General features: G+C 47.4%; 1 protein-coding gene across 4 annotated transcripts in view; it reads right to left on the bottom strand.

Annotated features, from left to right (window-relative positions):
- The window catches only part of CASP7 (caspase 7), a 32,412-nt gene extending 15,903 nt beyond the window's left edge, over positions 1–16,509 (bottom strand). The window contains exons 1-2 of one of the 4 annotated variants that reach the window (XM_046654784.1): positions 16,382–16,509; positions 9,855–9,964 (exon numbers count right to left, since the gene is read on the bottom strand). In XM_046654784.1, the coding sequence (XP_046510740.1) occupies positions 9,855–9,964 (110 nt within the window). In that variant the 5' untranslated portion in view covers positions 16,382–16,509. Of the gene's footprint in view, positions 1–9,854; positions 9,965–12,275; positions 12,415–14,655; positions 14,675–15,593; positions 15,684–16,381 lie in introns of those variants that run through there. The other 3 variants (XM_046654783.1, XM_046654786.1, XM_046654785.1) reach the window with 3 other exon arrangements.
- Between the last annotated feature and the right edge of the window lie 1,037 nt (positions 16,510–17,546).

Here is a 17,546-nt window from a genome sequence, read left to right as displayed (position 1 = left end):
TGCACGTAAGCGTGCGCTAAAATGCAAGAGGCAGTTAATTTATAGAAGCAGGTTGATGACAATGCTTCCTAACCATCCCGTTTCTTGGTGTATTTCATCACCCATGTGGGCAAGTACCATTATCTTCACTTCCCACATGCATTCGGATAAGCTCAAATCTCTGCCAGGAACAGATAATGCCAGCATCAATTATCAGGAAGGAACTAGATTATCTGAACTTCTTAGGTAGAAAGCCATTTTTTGGAACACCAAACTTCACAGTGTAAGGCCAACTGTGTCATTTCAACAAAGTCAAGAGGCAAAAAATTACAACCATGGTTACTTATATAAAAAGACCTCCTTGAAGAACCCACGGCAACTCGTACCAGAAAACATTATAGGATAAAAATACTCTGCCTACTTCACAAAGAAGTGAAAAACCTCAGAAAGTCCACGCTGAATTTTTACCATCCACTCTGGGTGCAAGTATAATTTTCCCCATCACCAGAGTGGATAAATACAGGTTTCATCCTCTTACAGATCCCCCAGGCTACTCAAAATGTGAATTATACCTTTCTATATTTGGAAGGGAATCTAAGCATGCAAACCCACTCTTATTTATTTTCTAAAGCGTCTCCATGAATAGGATTCCCAGTAGCTTCATCTATTTGCAGACATTCATCAGCATGAAAGTAAACACACCACCAGGCACACAGTTCCCCCCGGCTGTTTCATTCGGAATTAGAGCTCTGGTTTTCGTAGCGGCTTTGTCTAAATATTTTGGGGATGATTCATTCATGGTTTCAATGTTTCAACAGAGGGCATCCCCAACAGTCCTGACATACCAAGGCACAGAGCAGAACAGAGAGGAAAAGAAAGAGTGAAGGCGGTACCTCATGTCTCCATCCGAAAGCGCCCCCCTCTGCATCAGAACCAGGCTTTGCTCTGCGACCACGGGCAGTGAGTTTCCTTCTTCTCTGTAATAATAAAAACTCAACATGCTCGGGGTTCAGCAGGGCCAGAAGACTGGCACAGCCCGCCCAGCCTGGCCTGGAGGCCTGTGACTGAATCAGCAGTGAGCTGCACGCTGGAGTTTTCCATAGGACCATTCACAGTGGGCTGGGAAAGTCACACTGGCCTCTCCCTTCTCTGCTGACTGGCAAAAATGACCAGGCGCCACCCTGCTGAGCCTCCCCACCCCGGGACAGCTCCCTGGGGAAAAAGAGACTTTCTAGAAGCATGGAGTCCAAAGGAAAAAAAAACCCAATTTCCATAAAGATGCATCTTTAAGAGGCACAACTGGAAACAAACAGTAGGGAAAGGCAAGCAAGAGGCTGAACATCAAGAGAATAAAATGCAACCCAGCTGTTAAAGTCATGAGCATGCAGATGCAGGCGGCCCACCGAAGGGCCAAACAGCACACGGCGGAATTGCAAAATATGTAAAATTATATGTAAGTAAATGAACAAAAACAGGAAGTGAGTTTATGGTGAATCAAAGAGTTCAAATTCATTGGGTTATTTTTTTCCTTATAAAGGTACTCAAGGTAGTGATACAAATTATAAAGGACTACAGAGGCATACCACATACCATAATTTTCAAATGACGCACATAAACGTTTTTCAATGGTCCTGAATAAAGTGAACGATCCAGGAGTTGCCACACTTTCCCATCTCACCCTCCCAACGCAATGAGGAAAACGTGAACACGTGAAAACAGAAACACCTGTTAAGCAAACGGCTCAGCAATGCTTTTCTCCATTTCCTGGTTCAAGGTCCTGGTTAAGGAAAGGTGTGAAGCTCATGAGGTGGAGTTATAACAACTGCCACCCTGGGCAAACCTCCTAGTCATCTGCCATCCTCAGGTCTGTGAACAAGAGAGAAAACTGGCTTTGTACGTTTTTCCCTGAAACTCAGTTTGCAAAAATACACTTACATCGGGAAACAAAGTCAGTTTAAAATAGGCCAGGGAGAAGAGGCTTCCTTTCCCCGAAGGCTCAACCTCCACATTTCCCTCCTCCCCCAAAAGGAGGAACAGAGAGACCTCTGATAACAAAAACGGACAACAGACTTCATCTTCTTCACTTTCAGCAGTAAAGGAACTCACCAGAACAGGTGCGAGCCAGACCAAAAACCACAAGCTCCAGCAAGCTCGGGGTTTGAACAACACCATACTGCACATTTCTTCCTTGTGACTGCGGGTTCCCTTGAGAAGCAACAGGTCTTTTATTCTCATAGTCCTTTTCTATTACTATGCTTTATTTTTCTACACTAATAGTGCTTTAAAATTTATACTGCTATGAAAACCTGTTCATTTATCTCCCTTCCTCACTTTTTCTTTTTAACCTTTGAGTTTATTTTTTCCCCTCTAGAAAAGCTATGCCCGAACATAACTGGAGGTATCCTACACATGTAGAAGCTACAGCTTCAAAGTTTCTAGAAGATCCTGTGACTGTTTTAGAGATCTGGCTCACTGCCCCTGACAGGTACACCTGGCCCTAGGAATCAGAAAGTCCATCCCCAGCCCTGTTGGAACGCTGTCCATATGCCACCCCTCAGCTGAAAGCGAAGCAGAAAGGGAGCAGTTTCAACGAAGAATTAAATTTGCTGACCCACTTGGTGGAAGGAAAAAAAACCATTCTCCTGGATTAATGTGGTTTTAACAACTTGATGCCACTTCAGCTGTAGGTGGCACCTGATGTAAAGTGGAGAGCACTGGACCCCAAGTTACACCTGGGTCTTGGTCCTGGTCTTGCTGGGTGACTACAGGTAGAGAACTCTGCCTCTCTGGTCTTAGTTTCCTAGATCATTATAGAAGGGAATTGAATAAATTACCTTTTAAGGAGTCTTCTAGTTTTAACATACGATTCTATGATTTCTTCCTGATCAGGTAATTCAGCAAGCTGAAAGTTACTTTATTTAATTCTCACAACAATCCAGTGGATAGGTATTCATATCCCCACTTTACAGATGAGGAAACTGAGGCTGAGAAAGGTCAAAGGACTTGCTATAGTCCCTCAACTAGTGAGTGGGAGGCAGGACCAGGATCTGAACCTGGGTTGTCCAACCCCACTCCACCACTGCTGCTAAGTGGTAGCATTATGGCTGCAAATACAGCACTCAATCTTTATTACTCTTTATACACAAATTTGGGAGGCAGGCATTCAGCATTCTGGAGTCTGAATTCAAAGGCCTCCTTTATTGAAAAGTAAATTCCCTGGGTATGTTTTAATGTTCCTTTCCTTGTAGGGTGCCCAGACCTGCCTCTTTCAATCAATGGGTGTGACCGAATGGTTTCTGCTTAATTTGGAACGTGTTCTTTGGAATGAGTTAAGGTCTGCTTTCTTTGTTCTTTTCTCCAAGTCCAAAGCATTGCTTCTTCTGAAATATTTTTTTCGTCCTCTCCAAATGAAAAGGCAGGCCACCTGGATCTTTCTTAAAATTACACAAATAATACATGTTTTTTATAGAGACGTTTACATATAACCTCTACTGGTGGAGAAACCCAAGTTGCAGTCCAGGAGAAAGAATTCTAACCAAGTGGCCTTTATTAAACCCACTCCAGGAGGACAAAGGTTGGAATACAGAGATGACACAGAGGAGAAAGCTGTGTGATCTGAGCTGGGCCTCAAAAATAGGGAGTTTATCAAGTTTTGAAAAGGAGCCTTTTCTCCCGCCCTCTTGACTCGGGAACTAAATGGATACACGAACCCCTCAGTGGGGACACCCTAGGCTCCACCACGGCCCTGGGGAAACCTGAGAGGGTGTGAAATCTGTGTGCCACTTTGAGTGTTATTTCCTTTAATACTGACCTCCAGCGGAGCTCAGATAGGAGCCTGATTTCCGACACATTCTTGGGAAAGGACATCTTCCAGGCTGCCGGGCAGGCTTGGTCTTATACCTACAGTGGCTCCCAGTGGTGCCACCAGGACCAAACTCACCTGGTCCAAGGGCCTCCACCCACTTCCCAGAACCTGTGCGGCATGGCCTGGCTATCATTCCCACGTGGCCCTGGCAGGCAGCTCTCCCAGGCCCCTGATGACTTCCCTGCCTTTTCTCTGACACCTCAAGCCCCAACTCCTCCTGCAGCCCTCCCTCAGCCCTTCTCTCCCCAGCCTCCCACAGCTCCTAGAACTCTACAACTCAGCAGTTAGTTATTTTCTGTTCTTAGCTATTTTCTGTAGCGGTGCCTAGACATTTAACAAGAACTTGAGTTTATATGCAGGGCAGGAACTACATCACATCGTTAACTTGGATGGCAGGTAACCTGTGCTGGGTGCCAGGGTTACTTCAACATTAGGAGGGCTCCTTCTTCAAGTTCACAGATGACACTTGGCCTTGCTCTGTAAATGAAGGCTCATAATGAATGCAAACCGTGCACATACTTATTTCTTCTAGGTCATCTTTTTCAAAGTCCAAACACTACTAATTTTAAATTTAATATATTGAATATTTTTCCTTTGTGGTTTTCTGTGTTTTCCAAATCTTCAATTATCAGAAAATTAGAAAACATTTTAATAAATGTTTGTTTTCTAAGAAAAGTAAGTTCAGGAACAGTCTAGATTATTCAGGACCCAATGGAATGGAAATAAAACAATGCCGTCCTGCCACCTAGTGGCAGTGAGACAAAAAAGCCAAGACAAGCCTGAGGGCTTGGAACTACCTAGGAGTCCCACCTAGGAGTCCTACCCAGGCTTCTGGGGGGAAGGGAGGCTTCTTTCTGTTTCCCAGAATCCTTGAGGTCTCCAGGGGAGGGTGGGTGTCCTCAAATAGAGAGGGCAGGGAGTGCTACTGCCTCACCTCACAGCAATCCTGACAGCTCGGAGAAGGGAGCTGGGGATGGGACGTCAGCTGTGGGGAGCACCTGGTGGAGCCAGCGATAACCATACTCGCTCTCTGAGTCCAATCTCGATGTTCTGAATCGCATTTAGTCTCACCCCACCATATATGAAGTCCCGACCTCATCCACATTTCTCATGAGGTCTAGCTCAGCAAAGCCAAGGCAGCAGGAATGTCCAGGGGAACAAGGAAAGGTGGCACATGCTGGTGCCATAGTGTCATTATGACAATAGAAATGTCAATGTCATTACCCATTTTTCAAGTAAGAGGGCTCAGAGGTTCCTAGACAACTTCAACTATTCCCTGTGGGCCAGGTGCTACTTTCCTCATCGTCTCTCCCTTCTTCAGCTTCTCCTTCCTCTTGGTCACAAAGTCCTGTTGCTGTTCCCTCCCAGGCACCTCTCGAGTTCGGCTGCTCCCTCCCCCTGCCCCCAGCCCACTCCCATCTAAACCATCCACTCTTGCCTGGAGATGCGAACCAGCCTCCTAACTTACCTCCCCTCCCACGAAGCCCCTCTCAGTGCATTCTCCTCCACACTGCAGCTCCGTGTTCTAGTATTTTTTTTGTAGGTATAATCGATCAAGTCACTCTATCTCTTAAACCCTTTAATAACTTCCCTGTCCTTAGGATTGATTCCAAATCCTTAATGGGACCTGCAGACGAGCCCTTCTAAAATGTGGCCACTGCCCATTCACCCCCTTCTCCTCTCCTGCCATCCCTCCACATCCATACTCCTGCCAGCTAGAATGATCCCGGACCTCATGCAGCCGTCCCCTCCAGCAGCCTTCTATCTCCCCATCAAGTCTCAGCACACACACCACGGCTCCAGGGGGCCTTCTTTGACCCCGCAAGACCAGACAGGGTGCTCTTTTAAATTTTTCTCCCCCAGCGCCATCACATCTCAATTATTCATTCCATGTCTGCCTCCCCTACAGGAATGTGTCTGAGGCAGGGGCCCTGTTGACCTTGTTCCCTGGCTCCAGCCCTAGGGCCAGACACAGAACCTGGTACATAAAGGTGGCAACAAAGTCGTGTTTGAGAGCTCAGTCTGACAGGCAAGTGAACACAGGTTCAAATCCTGGCTCCACCACGACGTGGTGCAAGGGACCTAACTTCCCTCTGTTGCCCCATGAACAGTTAATGAATGAACGAAATAAGGAATCAGAGACCCAAAATGGCATCCCAAGGGGTTAATTTTAAAGCCAGTGACACTTACCAGATGAAAGAATCTTCCATCTTACTGTAAAAAAATGGAAGGAAAAATCTAAGCTTTAAGGGTACATCACCAATCCTGACTGAATTTTATTCGAGTTGACCACCTCCTTGGGAGGCGGCCAGGGTATCATCCACTACCTGGGTGGGAGTCAGAGGCTTAGCGAAGGTAGAGAAAGTAAGCAACTAACATTTCAGAGCCTGGAAGAATAAGACATTAAACCGTCATTTATGGCAGCTCAATATGGCTTAATAATTCAACAACCATGTCTTACAATTTATACAACTTAAATAAGCAGTTCAGAAAATGGAATTTAATTTAAATATTTTGCAAGGATACTGAGTTTCTTTTGATAATATGAGCCTGATGTCGGCATCAGCCATGCTATAGAAAAGGTAAAGTGCACCAGAACAGAGAAGACTATTCAGGCTTATCTACCTTTCCAAAGGACTTACGGGGGTGAAAAACCCCACATCTCAGACCACATCTATTTTTGCAAAATGATGGGTCTTTAAGGCAGAGGTCTTCAAACAGGGTATCTGAAGGCTTTCCAAGGGGTGCAGACACAGACGGTTTTAAGGGAATGACTGACCAGATCCTCAACTTCTATTTGTATTTCTCCCAAAACTGGCCTGCCTGAGTACCACCTCCCCTCCCCCAGTCTCCCGTCTCCCACTATGTAACAGAAGGACAGACTTCTCATCCATCCCGAACCTCCACATCATCTAACAAAGGGACAAGTCAAATATCAGGATCTCTAAGTCTCCTTGAATCAGGCACTGGGGTGGGGCTTCCTCCTTACACAAGAGTCTGATAAGGGTGAACGATGGCATTAGAAATGGGGCGATTTGGGGCCACAAGGTGCTGTTCCAAATTCATTATATATTGAAAAAAAATATATAGTAAAATGGAGTGGGTATGATGTGGCTCTTGCATAATGACTTTGCCTCCTTTGCCCCTTGATTGTTATCCCCAAAGACGCTATCACGTCTGAGTTAGAGTCCCATGGGAGCAAAGAAACCTTCTCCTTCTCCCTCCCCATCCTACATCCACCCATCTGTCCATCCCTCCGTCCGTCCATCCATCCATTCATCCGTCCATCCATCCATCCACCCATCCTTCGAAGAATCAGAATTCAGAAACAAGATGGTTGTCCCAGAGACGCCTCATAACGCATCGATTGAACTGAAAAACGGTATCAGACCTTTCTGATCGAAAGCAAGTCCAGTGTGGCTGATGATCTGACAAGGCCTGGCTTTGTCAACTAGAACACACAGCAGACGTTTTCCACAAATGAACGACCTACATTCGCAGTTCCAAGGTCTTAACAAACAGATATTTTAAAAAGCATATAGTTTAAAAGCATTTTACCAAAAGAAGGATGCGGACAAATTGTTTATTAACATTGTTTTAATTATCTTATCTATGCTGGAGTATTTTGGGTTAAACAAGTTGCCTCTAAGTAAAAAGAGGAACAGATTTAATCAACAGTTGAGAAGTTTTGATAAAGTTTTTTTCTGGTGTACTTCCCAGAAACTGAAAAAACAAACGTCTCTAAAGGCTGCATAACAATTCCTTTTGTATGTCAGGTAATTTCCAATTCTTTATTTTCAATAAAATTGAAGAAGGACCTAAGTGAGTTGACATTTTTGGCACAGATCTACGGAAGAAATTCAAAGAACTAAGTGACATTATTATAACAAAACTCCTGCCATCCCATGTATTTATTCATGGTTTCTTAGCACTTCTATCTCTAAAAATGACAATATAGGAAAAAGAGGTGATACTGAATTCTTTCTTATTCTAGCAATAACTATTATTTGTCCATTTATTCACAAACTTTTTAAAAGCCCAGCCAGTCCATTATAAGTTGCAATTTCAATCTAACAATTATTTTGATGAATAACAATTTACTAGTACTAATGGTTTATCAATATTTATTTGTTTGGATCAACTGTGAGTTAACAATGGCTGAAACAGTAACTAACCTAGGAGAACTTAATAGCAACTTAGAATAGGGGAAATTTCTTTTAATACTCATGATACCTGGAAAAATGTCTTAAAATGTATGCTATGTATATATGCATACATATATATGTTACAGAGATGTCTAATGAGGTGATCAATAAAAGACTTTCACGCAATTAAATCTATTACATCAGAATAAAATGTTATGGGGGAAATAGAATGGAAAAAAATGAGTTCGGGGGAAAAAGAAACAATACAAAAATTCTAGCTGTTAAAGGAGAACTTGTTTATGTACATTTTTAACGGATGACAGTGGTTATAAGATTACTGTGAGTTTAGATTCCACTGGATACATTTAAAGAGATGATTTTTAAATGTCCATATTTACAACACACCATTCATTTTCATAATTTCCGGGAAGGACACAAAGAGGCTTTGCTAAGACATGAAATGACTATTACACAATTCCTGTTTCTGTTTCACTTAGAGGCAACCTGCTTACTGCTTAACCTAAATACTCAGAGAGCTGGGAAAACGGAAATGTTACTACATCCTGTGCAACTATTTATGTCACCTTAAAATGTACAAGGGGTGTCGTTTTACACTCTTTGGGGAGTATGTGAGTAGAACCATTTGAAGGCCACTGCTCTAAAGGGCTCGCACTGGGGAATGGAGTAGCCTGGATCGACTGACCTCATGGTATTGAAAAGTTTTTAGGAATTGGAGCTGTATTTTCTGGTCATTTCATTGGGTATTCTCGACTCCAAATGGCAACCCATGCCAACAGAATGAGAGTCCAGGATGTTGGGGTCCCACTTATCCAAGTTTTGTTTGGGATGCTACGACCCAAGGCCCTCTCTGGGATGTTGCAGGGAGCCAGGCTGCCCTCATCACCCACTCCTCCCCTCCTGAGCACTACCGGGGAGCACTCCCTAACCTCAACCTTTCTCCCCTTCACTGTCCCTCCCAGGTGGGGCTTGGCTTGGGAGATCCAAGAAGTCTGATGCTTCTGACCCACGGACCGCTCCTGCCTCTTGCCAGGAAGCCCCACTGACTGCCCCTCCACAACCAAGGTTAAGGGGAGACGGGGAGCTCCTCCACATCCTGGCAGCCCTACTTTTACATGGAAAGCACAGCAGAGCAGTTAACTGAGTGGCACTGGTACCGCTAGGTTCTAATCTCAGCTCCACCGTTTATTAACAATCATCAGAAAGGCAAGCTATTAGACCTCTTAGAGCCTCAGTTTCTCTACCTATTAAATAGCGATAAGAATGGAACCATCTCCTGGGATTATGAGGACTACTTGCAATACTGAGCTGGCATCCAAGAGTTTAATAAATGAAACTATTATTATTAAATGTAAAATTTAGAGTTTTAAAAGCGAACACAAGAAAAGGTGGGACTCAGTAGACAAGATGCCCCCTCCTTCAATGGAGTGCCACCCCAAACCTCCCATCCCATAGCCCCCAGATTCTGCCTTTCAGCAGAACCTGGTTCCAACTGGCAGCAGCAGCCCACACTCTGCCCCAAGGATGCCGGATGCAAATCACCTCAGACAAACGAGGACAGCCTCTCACTCCTGGGCAGCTGCCACCGAGACGCCCAGCTGCTGAGTAAGAGACCCCCGTAGCTTGGTTTCCCACACACCTGGGCTTGCCCCAGGGACAAGGGAGTACACACGGGGCCCCTATTGTTGTCACATACAGCTGGCAGGATTCTGTGCAAATCGCCTACACACAGCATAGACCTCCTTCTCAGAGTGTCCCTCTCCCCCTGGGTGGGTGGAGACGGCAGAGCCACGGCAAGCTGAGGTGGCCCAGAGCCCCTCTTTAACCCAGCAAGGAAGGACCCTTACCTGAAGAGTGATGGGACAAAGGAGGACCGGTCTGGCTTAGCATCAACTGCATCTGTGCTTGTCGAATCCCCAGCTCCCTGCTCCACAACACAGTCTTGATCATCTGCCATCTGGAAGGAGAAAAACAAACCAGAAAATTGGTATCCATTGGTATCACTGGCCATGCGATATTTTTAAAGAACCCTCCTGAGGTGACATTTTTAATTAAGCCTGGAGATGAGCAGTCCTGCATATTTAGGCTGCAGGGCTACTGCACCAATTCAAATGCCTGAGTGCCAATTGTACTTCAGGCATTGGTCCAGAGACTGGGTACACAGCAGAGAAGAAAACCAAGTCCTTGTCCTAAGGGAGCTTCTAATCCAGCATTCACGGTTTTGTTCTGCTGCGTAAATAATGCATCAGAAATCTGTTCCCATTCAAAAACACAAGTAAAATCTTTCTGATGGTACCCAAAATGTTAATTTTTAAACTCTTTCCCAATTAGGAATCCCCAATTTGTGGGAGATTTAGAAGTCGAAGCACGGTATGGAGAATTAATTTATTTGATACAGTGTTAAATGTTCACTGTGTATGAGAAGCTGCGGAAGATCCGTCAAGATGTGCGACAACAAGAAACTCCCCAAAGACTCCTGACAGGTTATGAGGTGCCCATCTTTTGCCTGGCACTGCTCAAACCCCATTCAAAAACAGCAGCAACCTGGGGTATAAAGCCTTCTTTCTCAGGGCAGGTCCCGTGGCCAAGTGGTTAAGTTCGAGCACTCTGCTTCAGCGGCCCAGGGTTTCGCTGGTTCAGATCCTGGGCACGGACATGGTAGGGCTCCTCAGACCATGCTGAGGCAGCGTCCCACATGGCACAACCAGAGGCACTCACAACTAAAAATATACAACTATGTACTGGGGGGCTTTGAGGAGAAAAAGAAGGAAGAAAGAAAAAAGATCGGCAACAGATGTTAGCTCAGGTGCCAATCTAAAAAAAAAAAAACTTTCTTTCTGTTTCCGATGACTCTACATGATTCTGCCAAAATAGATTTCCATCAAATTATTTTCCTGTTCAAGAATCTTCAAGAGATCCCTACAATATAAAAGTTCAAATCTAAACCCATCTCCTTGGATTCTAAGGCCCTTCGTTACCTAGCACTGAAGTTGACAAACTATGGCCCACCACTTGTTTTTGTAAATAAAGTTTTATTGGAATACAGCCATGCCTGTTCATTTATGTATCGTCTATGGCTGCTTTCTGCCACAACCAGAGTTGAGTCACTGTGACAGAGACCATATGGTTCGAAAAGCCTAAAATATCTACGACCTGGCCCTAACAAAAACAGGTGTGCCAATCCCTGATCCATGGTAGCCGCCAGCCAATAGGATCCCCCACTCACCCTACCTTACATAGTAAAAATAACAAGAACAGAAACTCACATTTATTATTTCCTGTGCTAATTGTCTTGTAAGCACTACCTTATTTAACATTCCCCATCCTGCTGGTAGATCAGCCCTATGATGACTGCCTTTTGACAGACGAGGAAGCTGAGGCTGGAAAAGGTTACTACCTTGTCCCAGGCTAGGCAACTAGTAAACAGCAGGACTCAGTTCTGAAGCAAGCAACGAGCACTCCAGACCCCACCCCCCACCATCACACCATTCAGCCGTCCAGCATTCTTGGGCACACTATGCCATTTCAGGCTCCTTCAGGGCTCATGGTCCTCTCTTTCTGGAAGTCACCACCCACACGTTTGCTGGACATGCCATCTTTGCCCAGCTGGCTAATTTCTCAATCTTCAGATTTCAGTTGAAACGGCACCTCTGCAGAGCGGTCCTCCTTGAATACGTCTATTGCGCCAGCTCCCCTCTCCCCCATTCCCTTGACAGCCCTTGTATTTGTCTTGTTTATCTGCACTCTGCTTATGGCTTGGCTCAAACATGACAATGTAGGTTCACTATGACAGAGGCGCCTGGCACACAGAAGGTGCTTGTTAAATAAATATTAGCTGAATGCAAAGCTGGAAGAAACAAACGCCCAAGGGAAGAGAATTAGCTAGTCAGAAGTAGAGCCTGGAGCGGAGTTGTTTCTCCTAAATTAAGTCCTGTTTCCTTCCCTGTGAAGGGATTGGCTTTCAGGAACAAAGGGAAACCTCTTCACTCTCACTTCTGCTTGTGTCAACTCTGAGCAACGGCATGGGGCTGGCCACAGCTGGCAGGTGCAGGTCCGTATTCCTCTCAGGCTCAGCCCAGGGATGTTCTCACTCAGTTGGAAAACAAGAAGGCATCTCACAGAGCATATTGCGCCCCAAAGCACAAGTAATGACTTTCAGAGGTGTGGAGAAGGAGGAATCTGGCACAGGAAAGGGGTCCAAGATGGCAAAGTGCCAACCTAGTGGCCTTGAGCTCTGAGTGGCATTATCATGTCACCTTGCAGCTTACCTTAGGGCTGAGCTGGGCAGTGAGGCAAGAACCGAGAGGGACGGTCTCACACCAGATCTCTACAATGACCGTGAGAAGCCAGGTGGCTTCTTGTTGCTCAGCACTTCATGTCCCCTCCTCCGTTGCCACCAACACATTTCTGGTTGGGAGGCAGTTAGATTTTTCAGATTAGCACCCAAAGTGTTTCTCAAAAACAGAGATAACCCCATCCCCGGGGGAGACAGTCATAAGTCCAGGCATGCAGAAACACTCCATAGTTTTTATTTCATTTCCTTTATATAGACTGAGTCACCTTTCAGCCTGGGTTGTGCATAGCTAACCACTGAAATATTTCTAAAATTAACAAGTTAGTTATGCAAAATCCACCAGAAAAAGACACTAACTTCAACATGTGGGGTTTAAGCCCTGAGCCTTTGCAAACACTAATCTTAAAGGCTGAATCTAGGATGTATGATGATAAAACAGTGTGACCATTGTTTTTTTTAAAAAAGGATGACCCTAAGCAAAACGGCCCCTAAGAAAGCTCAACATCTAATATTGTTGGGACTGCAGAGAACAATTCTGGAGGCTCCTCTTCATTTATTCAATGAATATTTACTGGAGCTCTAATGCACCAGGCTGTGTGCTAGGAGCCGGGGATACACCTGTGAGCTGGGGGTCTTGCCTTGTTGGGGGACAGGCGTTGACAAAAGGGCGGCACCAATGTCGAGCTCCAACTGTGGCAAGTGCCACAAGGATGAAGAATTTGTGGCCAAAGCAGGAGACCCCTGAGCCTCTGAGGAATTAGGGAAGGTTCTCAGGGGAGGAAATGTCTGACCTGAGATCAGAGAAGGGGAAGCAGAGAGGATGGGGCAGGGGGGAGGCAGGCAGAGGGAAGTGCACATTCGCTAAACGTCTGACACGCTCCCTTCAAGGGAGGGGCGCAGCCTGAACTCTGCATCCTTCCTTTGGGCTCAGCTGCAGAGATGCAGAGTTCAGGCTGATTTCTATGGCTCAAGGGTGGGAGGCTTTCCAGAACTCTCCCTCCAAACACTAGGCCAGAAGGGTCTTCTGTTTGAAACCTCCAGCATCTGTCTGGGTTGATACCGTCTAGAAGGGCAGCAAGTGTCCCTTCCAACAGCCTGCCAGAGCATCTGTTGGAAACAAGTCCCGTGGCGGGACTTTACTCTTTTAAATCTGCAAGGCGAAACATTCAGTGCCTTTCTTATTCCTAGGAGGCTGAGCGTGACTTCTGGGTGAAATGAAGTTCATCCGGAACAAGGGTAGTGACCGAGGCGGGTGCCCGATCTTGGTCACATCATTTGAGTCAACCCGAGGCTTGGTGCTGACCCCTTATTTCCACTCATCCTCGCAGCACCCCAAGAAAATCCAGGCCTATCTCAGCTCTGCTGTCTTGCGGAGGGCACGTCCCACGTTACTTTCTGGTACTCGGCCCGTTCATGGGGCTCAGGCTGCAGAGTCCAGTCATTCAAGGGACATTGCTTACTCAATCGTTAAACGCGTCTACCGTCTCCTTAAATGAATTAATATAGGATACACATAGAGCATTAACAGTGCCAGGCCCTCTATGTAAGCACACTGTCAGTTATTATTACTACTATCCACTAGGACTCTGAGAGCTTATTTTAATCTTCCTTTTTTCTTCTCCAGTCACAGAAAAGTGCCAGGTACATAGTAGGCACTCAATTAATATTTCTTTACAAATGTTATAACTGAAATGTACTTATAATTTTTCCATCCTTCAGTGCCCTGAATAAACTGTGTACGTGGGACAGACAACAGAACAAAGCAGGAGGGCGGTGGAGAGCCCAGTCTCACCAACAGCAGATTTGGGCTTCAAGCAGCTCCTCCACCTATTAGCCAGGGGACCTTGAACTAAGTACTTAACTTCCCGAGCCTCAGTTTTCTCATCTGTAAAATGGGAAAACAATGATGCCTCAGTCACAGGCGGCTGAGGATGGCTGGAACAATGGGTGTAAAATGCTAAGCACAGGGCAGCACACTCTAAATGTTCAGTAAATACTCCCTACTGTCTCCCCTGTCTGCGGAACTCAAGACTAAGAAAACATTCAACTGTCAACCTTCACGGATATTTTAAAATCACATTCCTATGTTAAACAGCCTTTATGGAGACTGACAAAAAAATTCCCTTAGTGATTATTTTTAAATATGTGTCATTGGTGACTGGCACACATCTGGTAGGAGATCACGTCGCAGCTCCTGCCTGAACTGTTTTTCCCATGAGGGGTGGGGATGGACTCATAGCAGTTGCTTCCCCTGAAAAGTGACATAATACAAACTGCATCCCCATCTCGCCCCAGTGAAGACATCTTCCTAAAAGGCTCAAAGAGAAGAAGCCCTGAGGACCTCCACCTCTCACCTCTAGCACCTGGAGAAGGTGGGGTTCGGCAGGGCATTCAAGGACTCCACTGTCATCTGATACAGCACTGCTAGGAGGCCGGAGCCTTTACTCTGTGTTCCAGAAGAAACTTCGGTTTCTTCAGAGAGGTTAAGTAACCCGCCCCAAACCACACAGCTAAAAGGAGGAAGAGGTGGATTATGAACCTAGGCGGTGGCTGCCTATGGAGGATGAAGGTCAGGCTGTCTACCCTGAAGGAGGAAATAGCCTGTAAGTCAACAAGGGTTAGGGCAAATTTGAATACAAGGGTGAAAGGTGGCCAGGTCGCCTGCAGCCTGAGAGTCCTGCCTTTTTTCACTTTCTCAAGGGATCTTCAAGAACCTGCACAAGGTACCCCAACAATGATGACAGCAGCTCCCGCGTCGTAGGCCTTGACGGAGGCACTGCTAGGCACCTTAGTCACCTCCTTCTATCTTCGCAGCACCCATCAGCCTGGGATCACTGTATTCCCATTTAACAGATAGGCAGAGAGCGGGCCAATGCCCCACAGCTGACCAGCAGGGACGCGGAGACTGGAACCCAGGGCTGTCTGACACGGGAGCCCTGGCTGTTAGCCCTGCAAGATAACAGACCCCTCCTTCCCTTCTAAAGGCACCTCTCCTTCTCTTCCAAATCCCGAATAGTACCGACTGTCCCGAGCCAGTTGGCTAGGAGAGAAGAGAGGACAAGCTGAGCAAAGCAAGCGATGATGGGGGCGAGAACCCTCTCCCCAAAGTTTCAGCGCCAGCGGGCTGGGAAGCGCAGCCTCACCGGACCTGGCTCCCCGCACACCGCGCTCCGGGCAGCGGCGGAGCGGGAGGCCGGGCAGGATGGGCGGGAGGGAGGGAGGGGAAAGGAGGGAGGAAGCACGCCGCGGACGGGCGGCTGAAACGCCAGCGGAGTCGAGGCCCCCAAGTTACCGTTCCCACGGCGGCCGGACGGCCCAATGCTGCGACCGTCTCTGTCCCACCGCGGCTAGGGTCTGGGGCCACTAAAACGAAACCGAAAGTTAAAGCCCCAACGCTGCAAGGGGAGGAGTCGCCCGGGGCAGGACTGCATGCACCGCCCCTAGTTCGGGATGGTGCGCTCGCAAAGTTGGCCGCGGGCAAAACGTCCCGCGCCGCCGCGCCCACCGTCGCGGCAGAGCGCGCCCCGCAAAATTGCCTGCGCTCCGTGTCGCGTGCACGGTCCCCGGAGGGCGCCCTCTGCAAAGCTGGCTGCGAAACTGGCCGCTCGCAAAGTGCCCCGGGCCCCTGAGCGCATCGTCCTGGGAAAGCTCCCTTGGCAAAGTTGGCCGCGCGCACCGGAGAGCGTGCTGGGTAAAGTTTGCAGAGATCGATGGGATTTCCCCGCCGCGCTCACAGACCCCGTCACATTCTGCAGAAGTGGCAGCCCTCAAAGTGACCCGCAGAGCGCGCTCTGCAAACTTGCCGCACGCAGTGTCCTGTGCCACGCAAACTTGAAGAGCGCGCCCTGCAGACTTCGCCGCGCTCAATGACCGGGCGCTTGTTTGAGCCCCCGGTTCCCCCCTCCCGCTGCTGCCCACAGTCTACACCTCGACTTGGCCCTGCGTGCCAGTTCCGGGACCCAGTTCCCATAGCCAGAAGGCTCTTCCCCGGCCAGACCCTGGACCCCAGTCTGTGCGGTTGGCCCCCAGGAGAGGTGGCGGGTAGGGAGGAGACTCGGCGCCCGCATCAGCTTGAGTTACCTTCTCCCAAGGCGGAGCCCCTCGGGCGCGCCCTGGGATCCGCTGTGGGCTTCCGGCCTCCCAGCGCTCGCTTCCACCGGCGGGGGCGCCTTCCTTCGCGCGAGGGCGGTAGGACGCTCGCGCACTCTTCTCACCGCGTAACACGCCCGCAGGTCTGGATGGGGCGAGAGAGTCGTTCGTGATGTTGAGCGCCCCCAGGTGTCAGTCACTGGGTATGTGGCCCGCAGTTAGTCGAATAGGGAGAGACCGTGCGCTTCCGCTGGTTCCACCTCTTACATCCCCACAACCCCCCAGCCCCACCCCACGCATCCATTTGACTTTCTTCACGCATGGGCCTCCAACCAAGGCCTCCGATGCCTTTCTCTCCAAGACTCGTCAGAGGAGCAGCTAATTAACTCAGTCCCACGGAGGTGTAAATATCTGAGAAGAAATTTCAGTTTTGTTCATACCAGAGATAGCTGCTTTTAAAGAACTATCAACACCTTGAATGAAAGGAGCGAAATCTTCATGGTGTGACATCAGGCAAGAACCACATCCTGTCTTGTTTGCTTGCTTGCGCTGGTCCTGTCTTCAATATTGTCTCTAAAATCTCACCAGGTAAGGACATTTACTTGGTTTAAGAAAGATTGGCCCCAGGCAAGTGTAAGGAAATAATTATAATTTATTAACTTCTGCAGAAATCCTGAATTCCTGAATCTTTTTAACAGGCAGTTACCCTATTTCCAATATGGCTGCGCTAGAGGCTGAATGTTTGTGTCCCACCCCCCCAAATTCATATGTTGAAACCTAATGCCTAGTGTGATGCTGTGAGGAGGCAGGGCCTTTGGGAAGTGTGAAAATCCTGAGAGTGGAGACCTGGTGAATGCGGTTAGTGCCCTTCTAACAGAGGCTGCTTCCTAGCCCCTTCCACCATGTGAGGACACAGAAGTTGCAGTCTGCAGCCCCAAAGAGAGCTCTCACCAGAACCTGACCATGCTGGCACCCCGACCTTGGACTTCTAACCTCTACAACTGTGAGAAATACATTTCCGTTGTTTATAAGCCACCCAGTCCATTGTATTTTGTTATAGCAGCCGGAACAAACTAAGACAGGGTGTGCTACTCTTCATTTAGCACCCATGTTTCTGAAATGTTGGGGTAAACTAAATCATTATAGACACTAAGAT

Source organism: Equus quagga, chromosome 2 (genome assembly GCF_021613505.1).
Source record: "Equus quagga isolate Etosha38 chromosome 2, UCLA_HA_Equagga_1.0, whole genome shotgun sequence".
Lineage (NCBI taxonomy): Eukaryota > Metazoa > Chordata > Mammalia > Perissodactyla > Equidae > Equus > Equus quagga.
The sequence above is the reverse complement of the archived record's forward strand: the minus strand, read 5'-3'. Positions and strand labels throughout refer to the sequence as shown.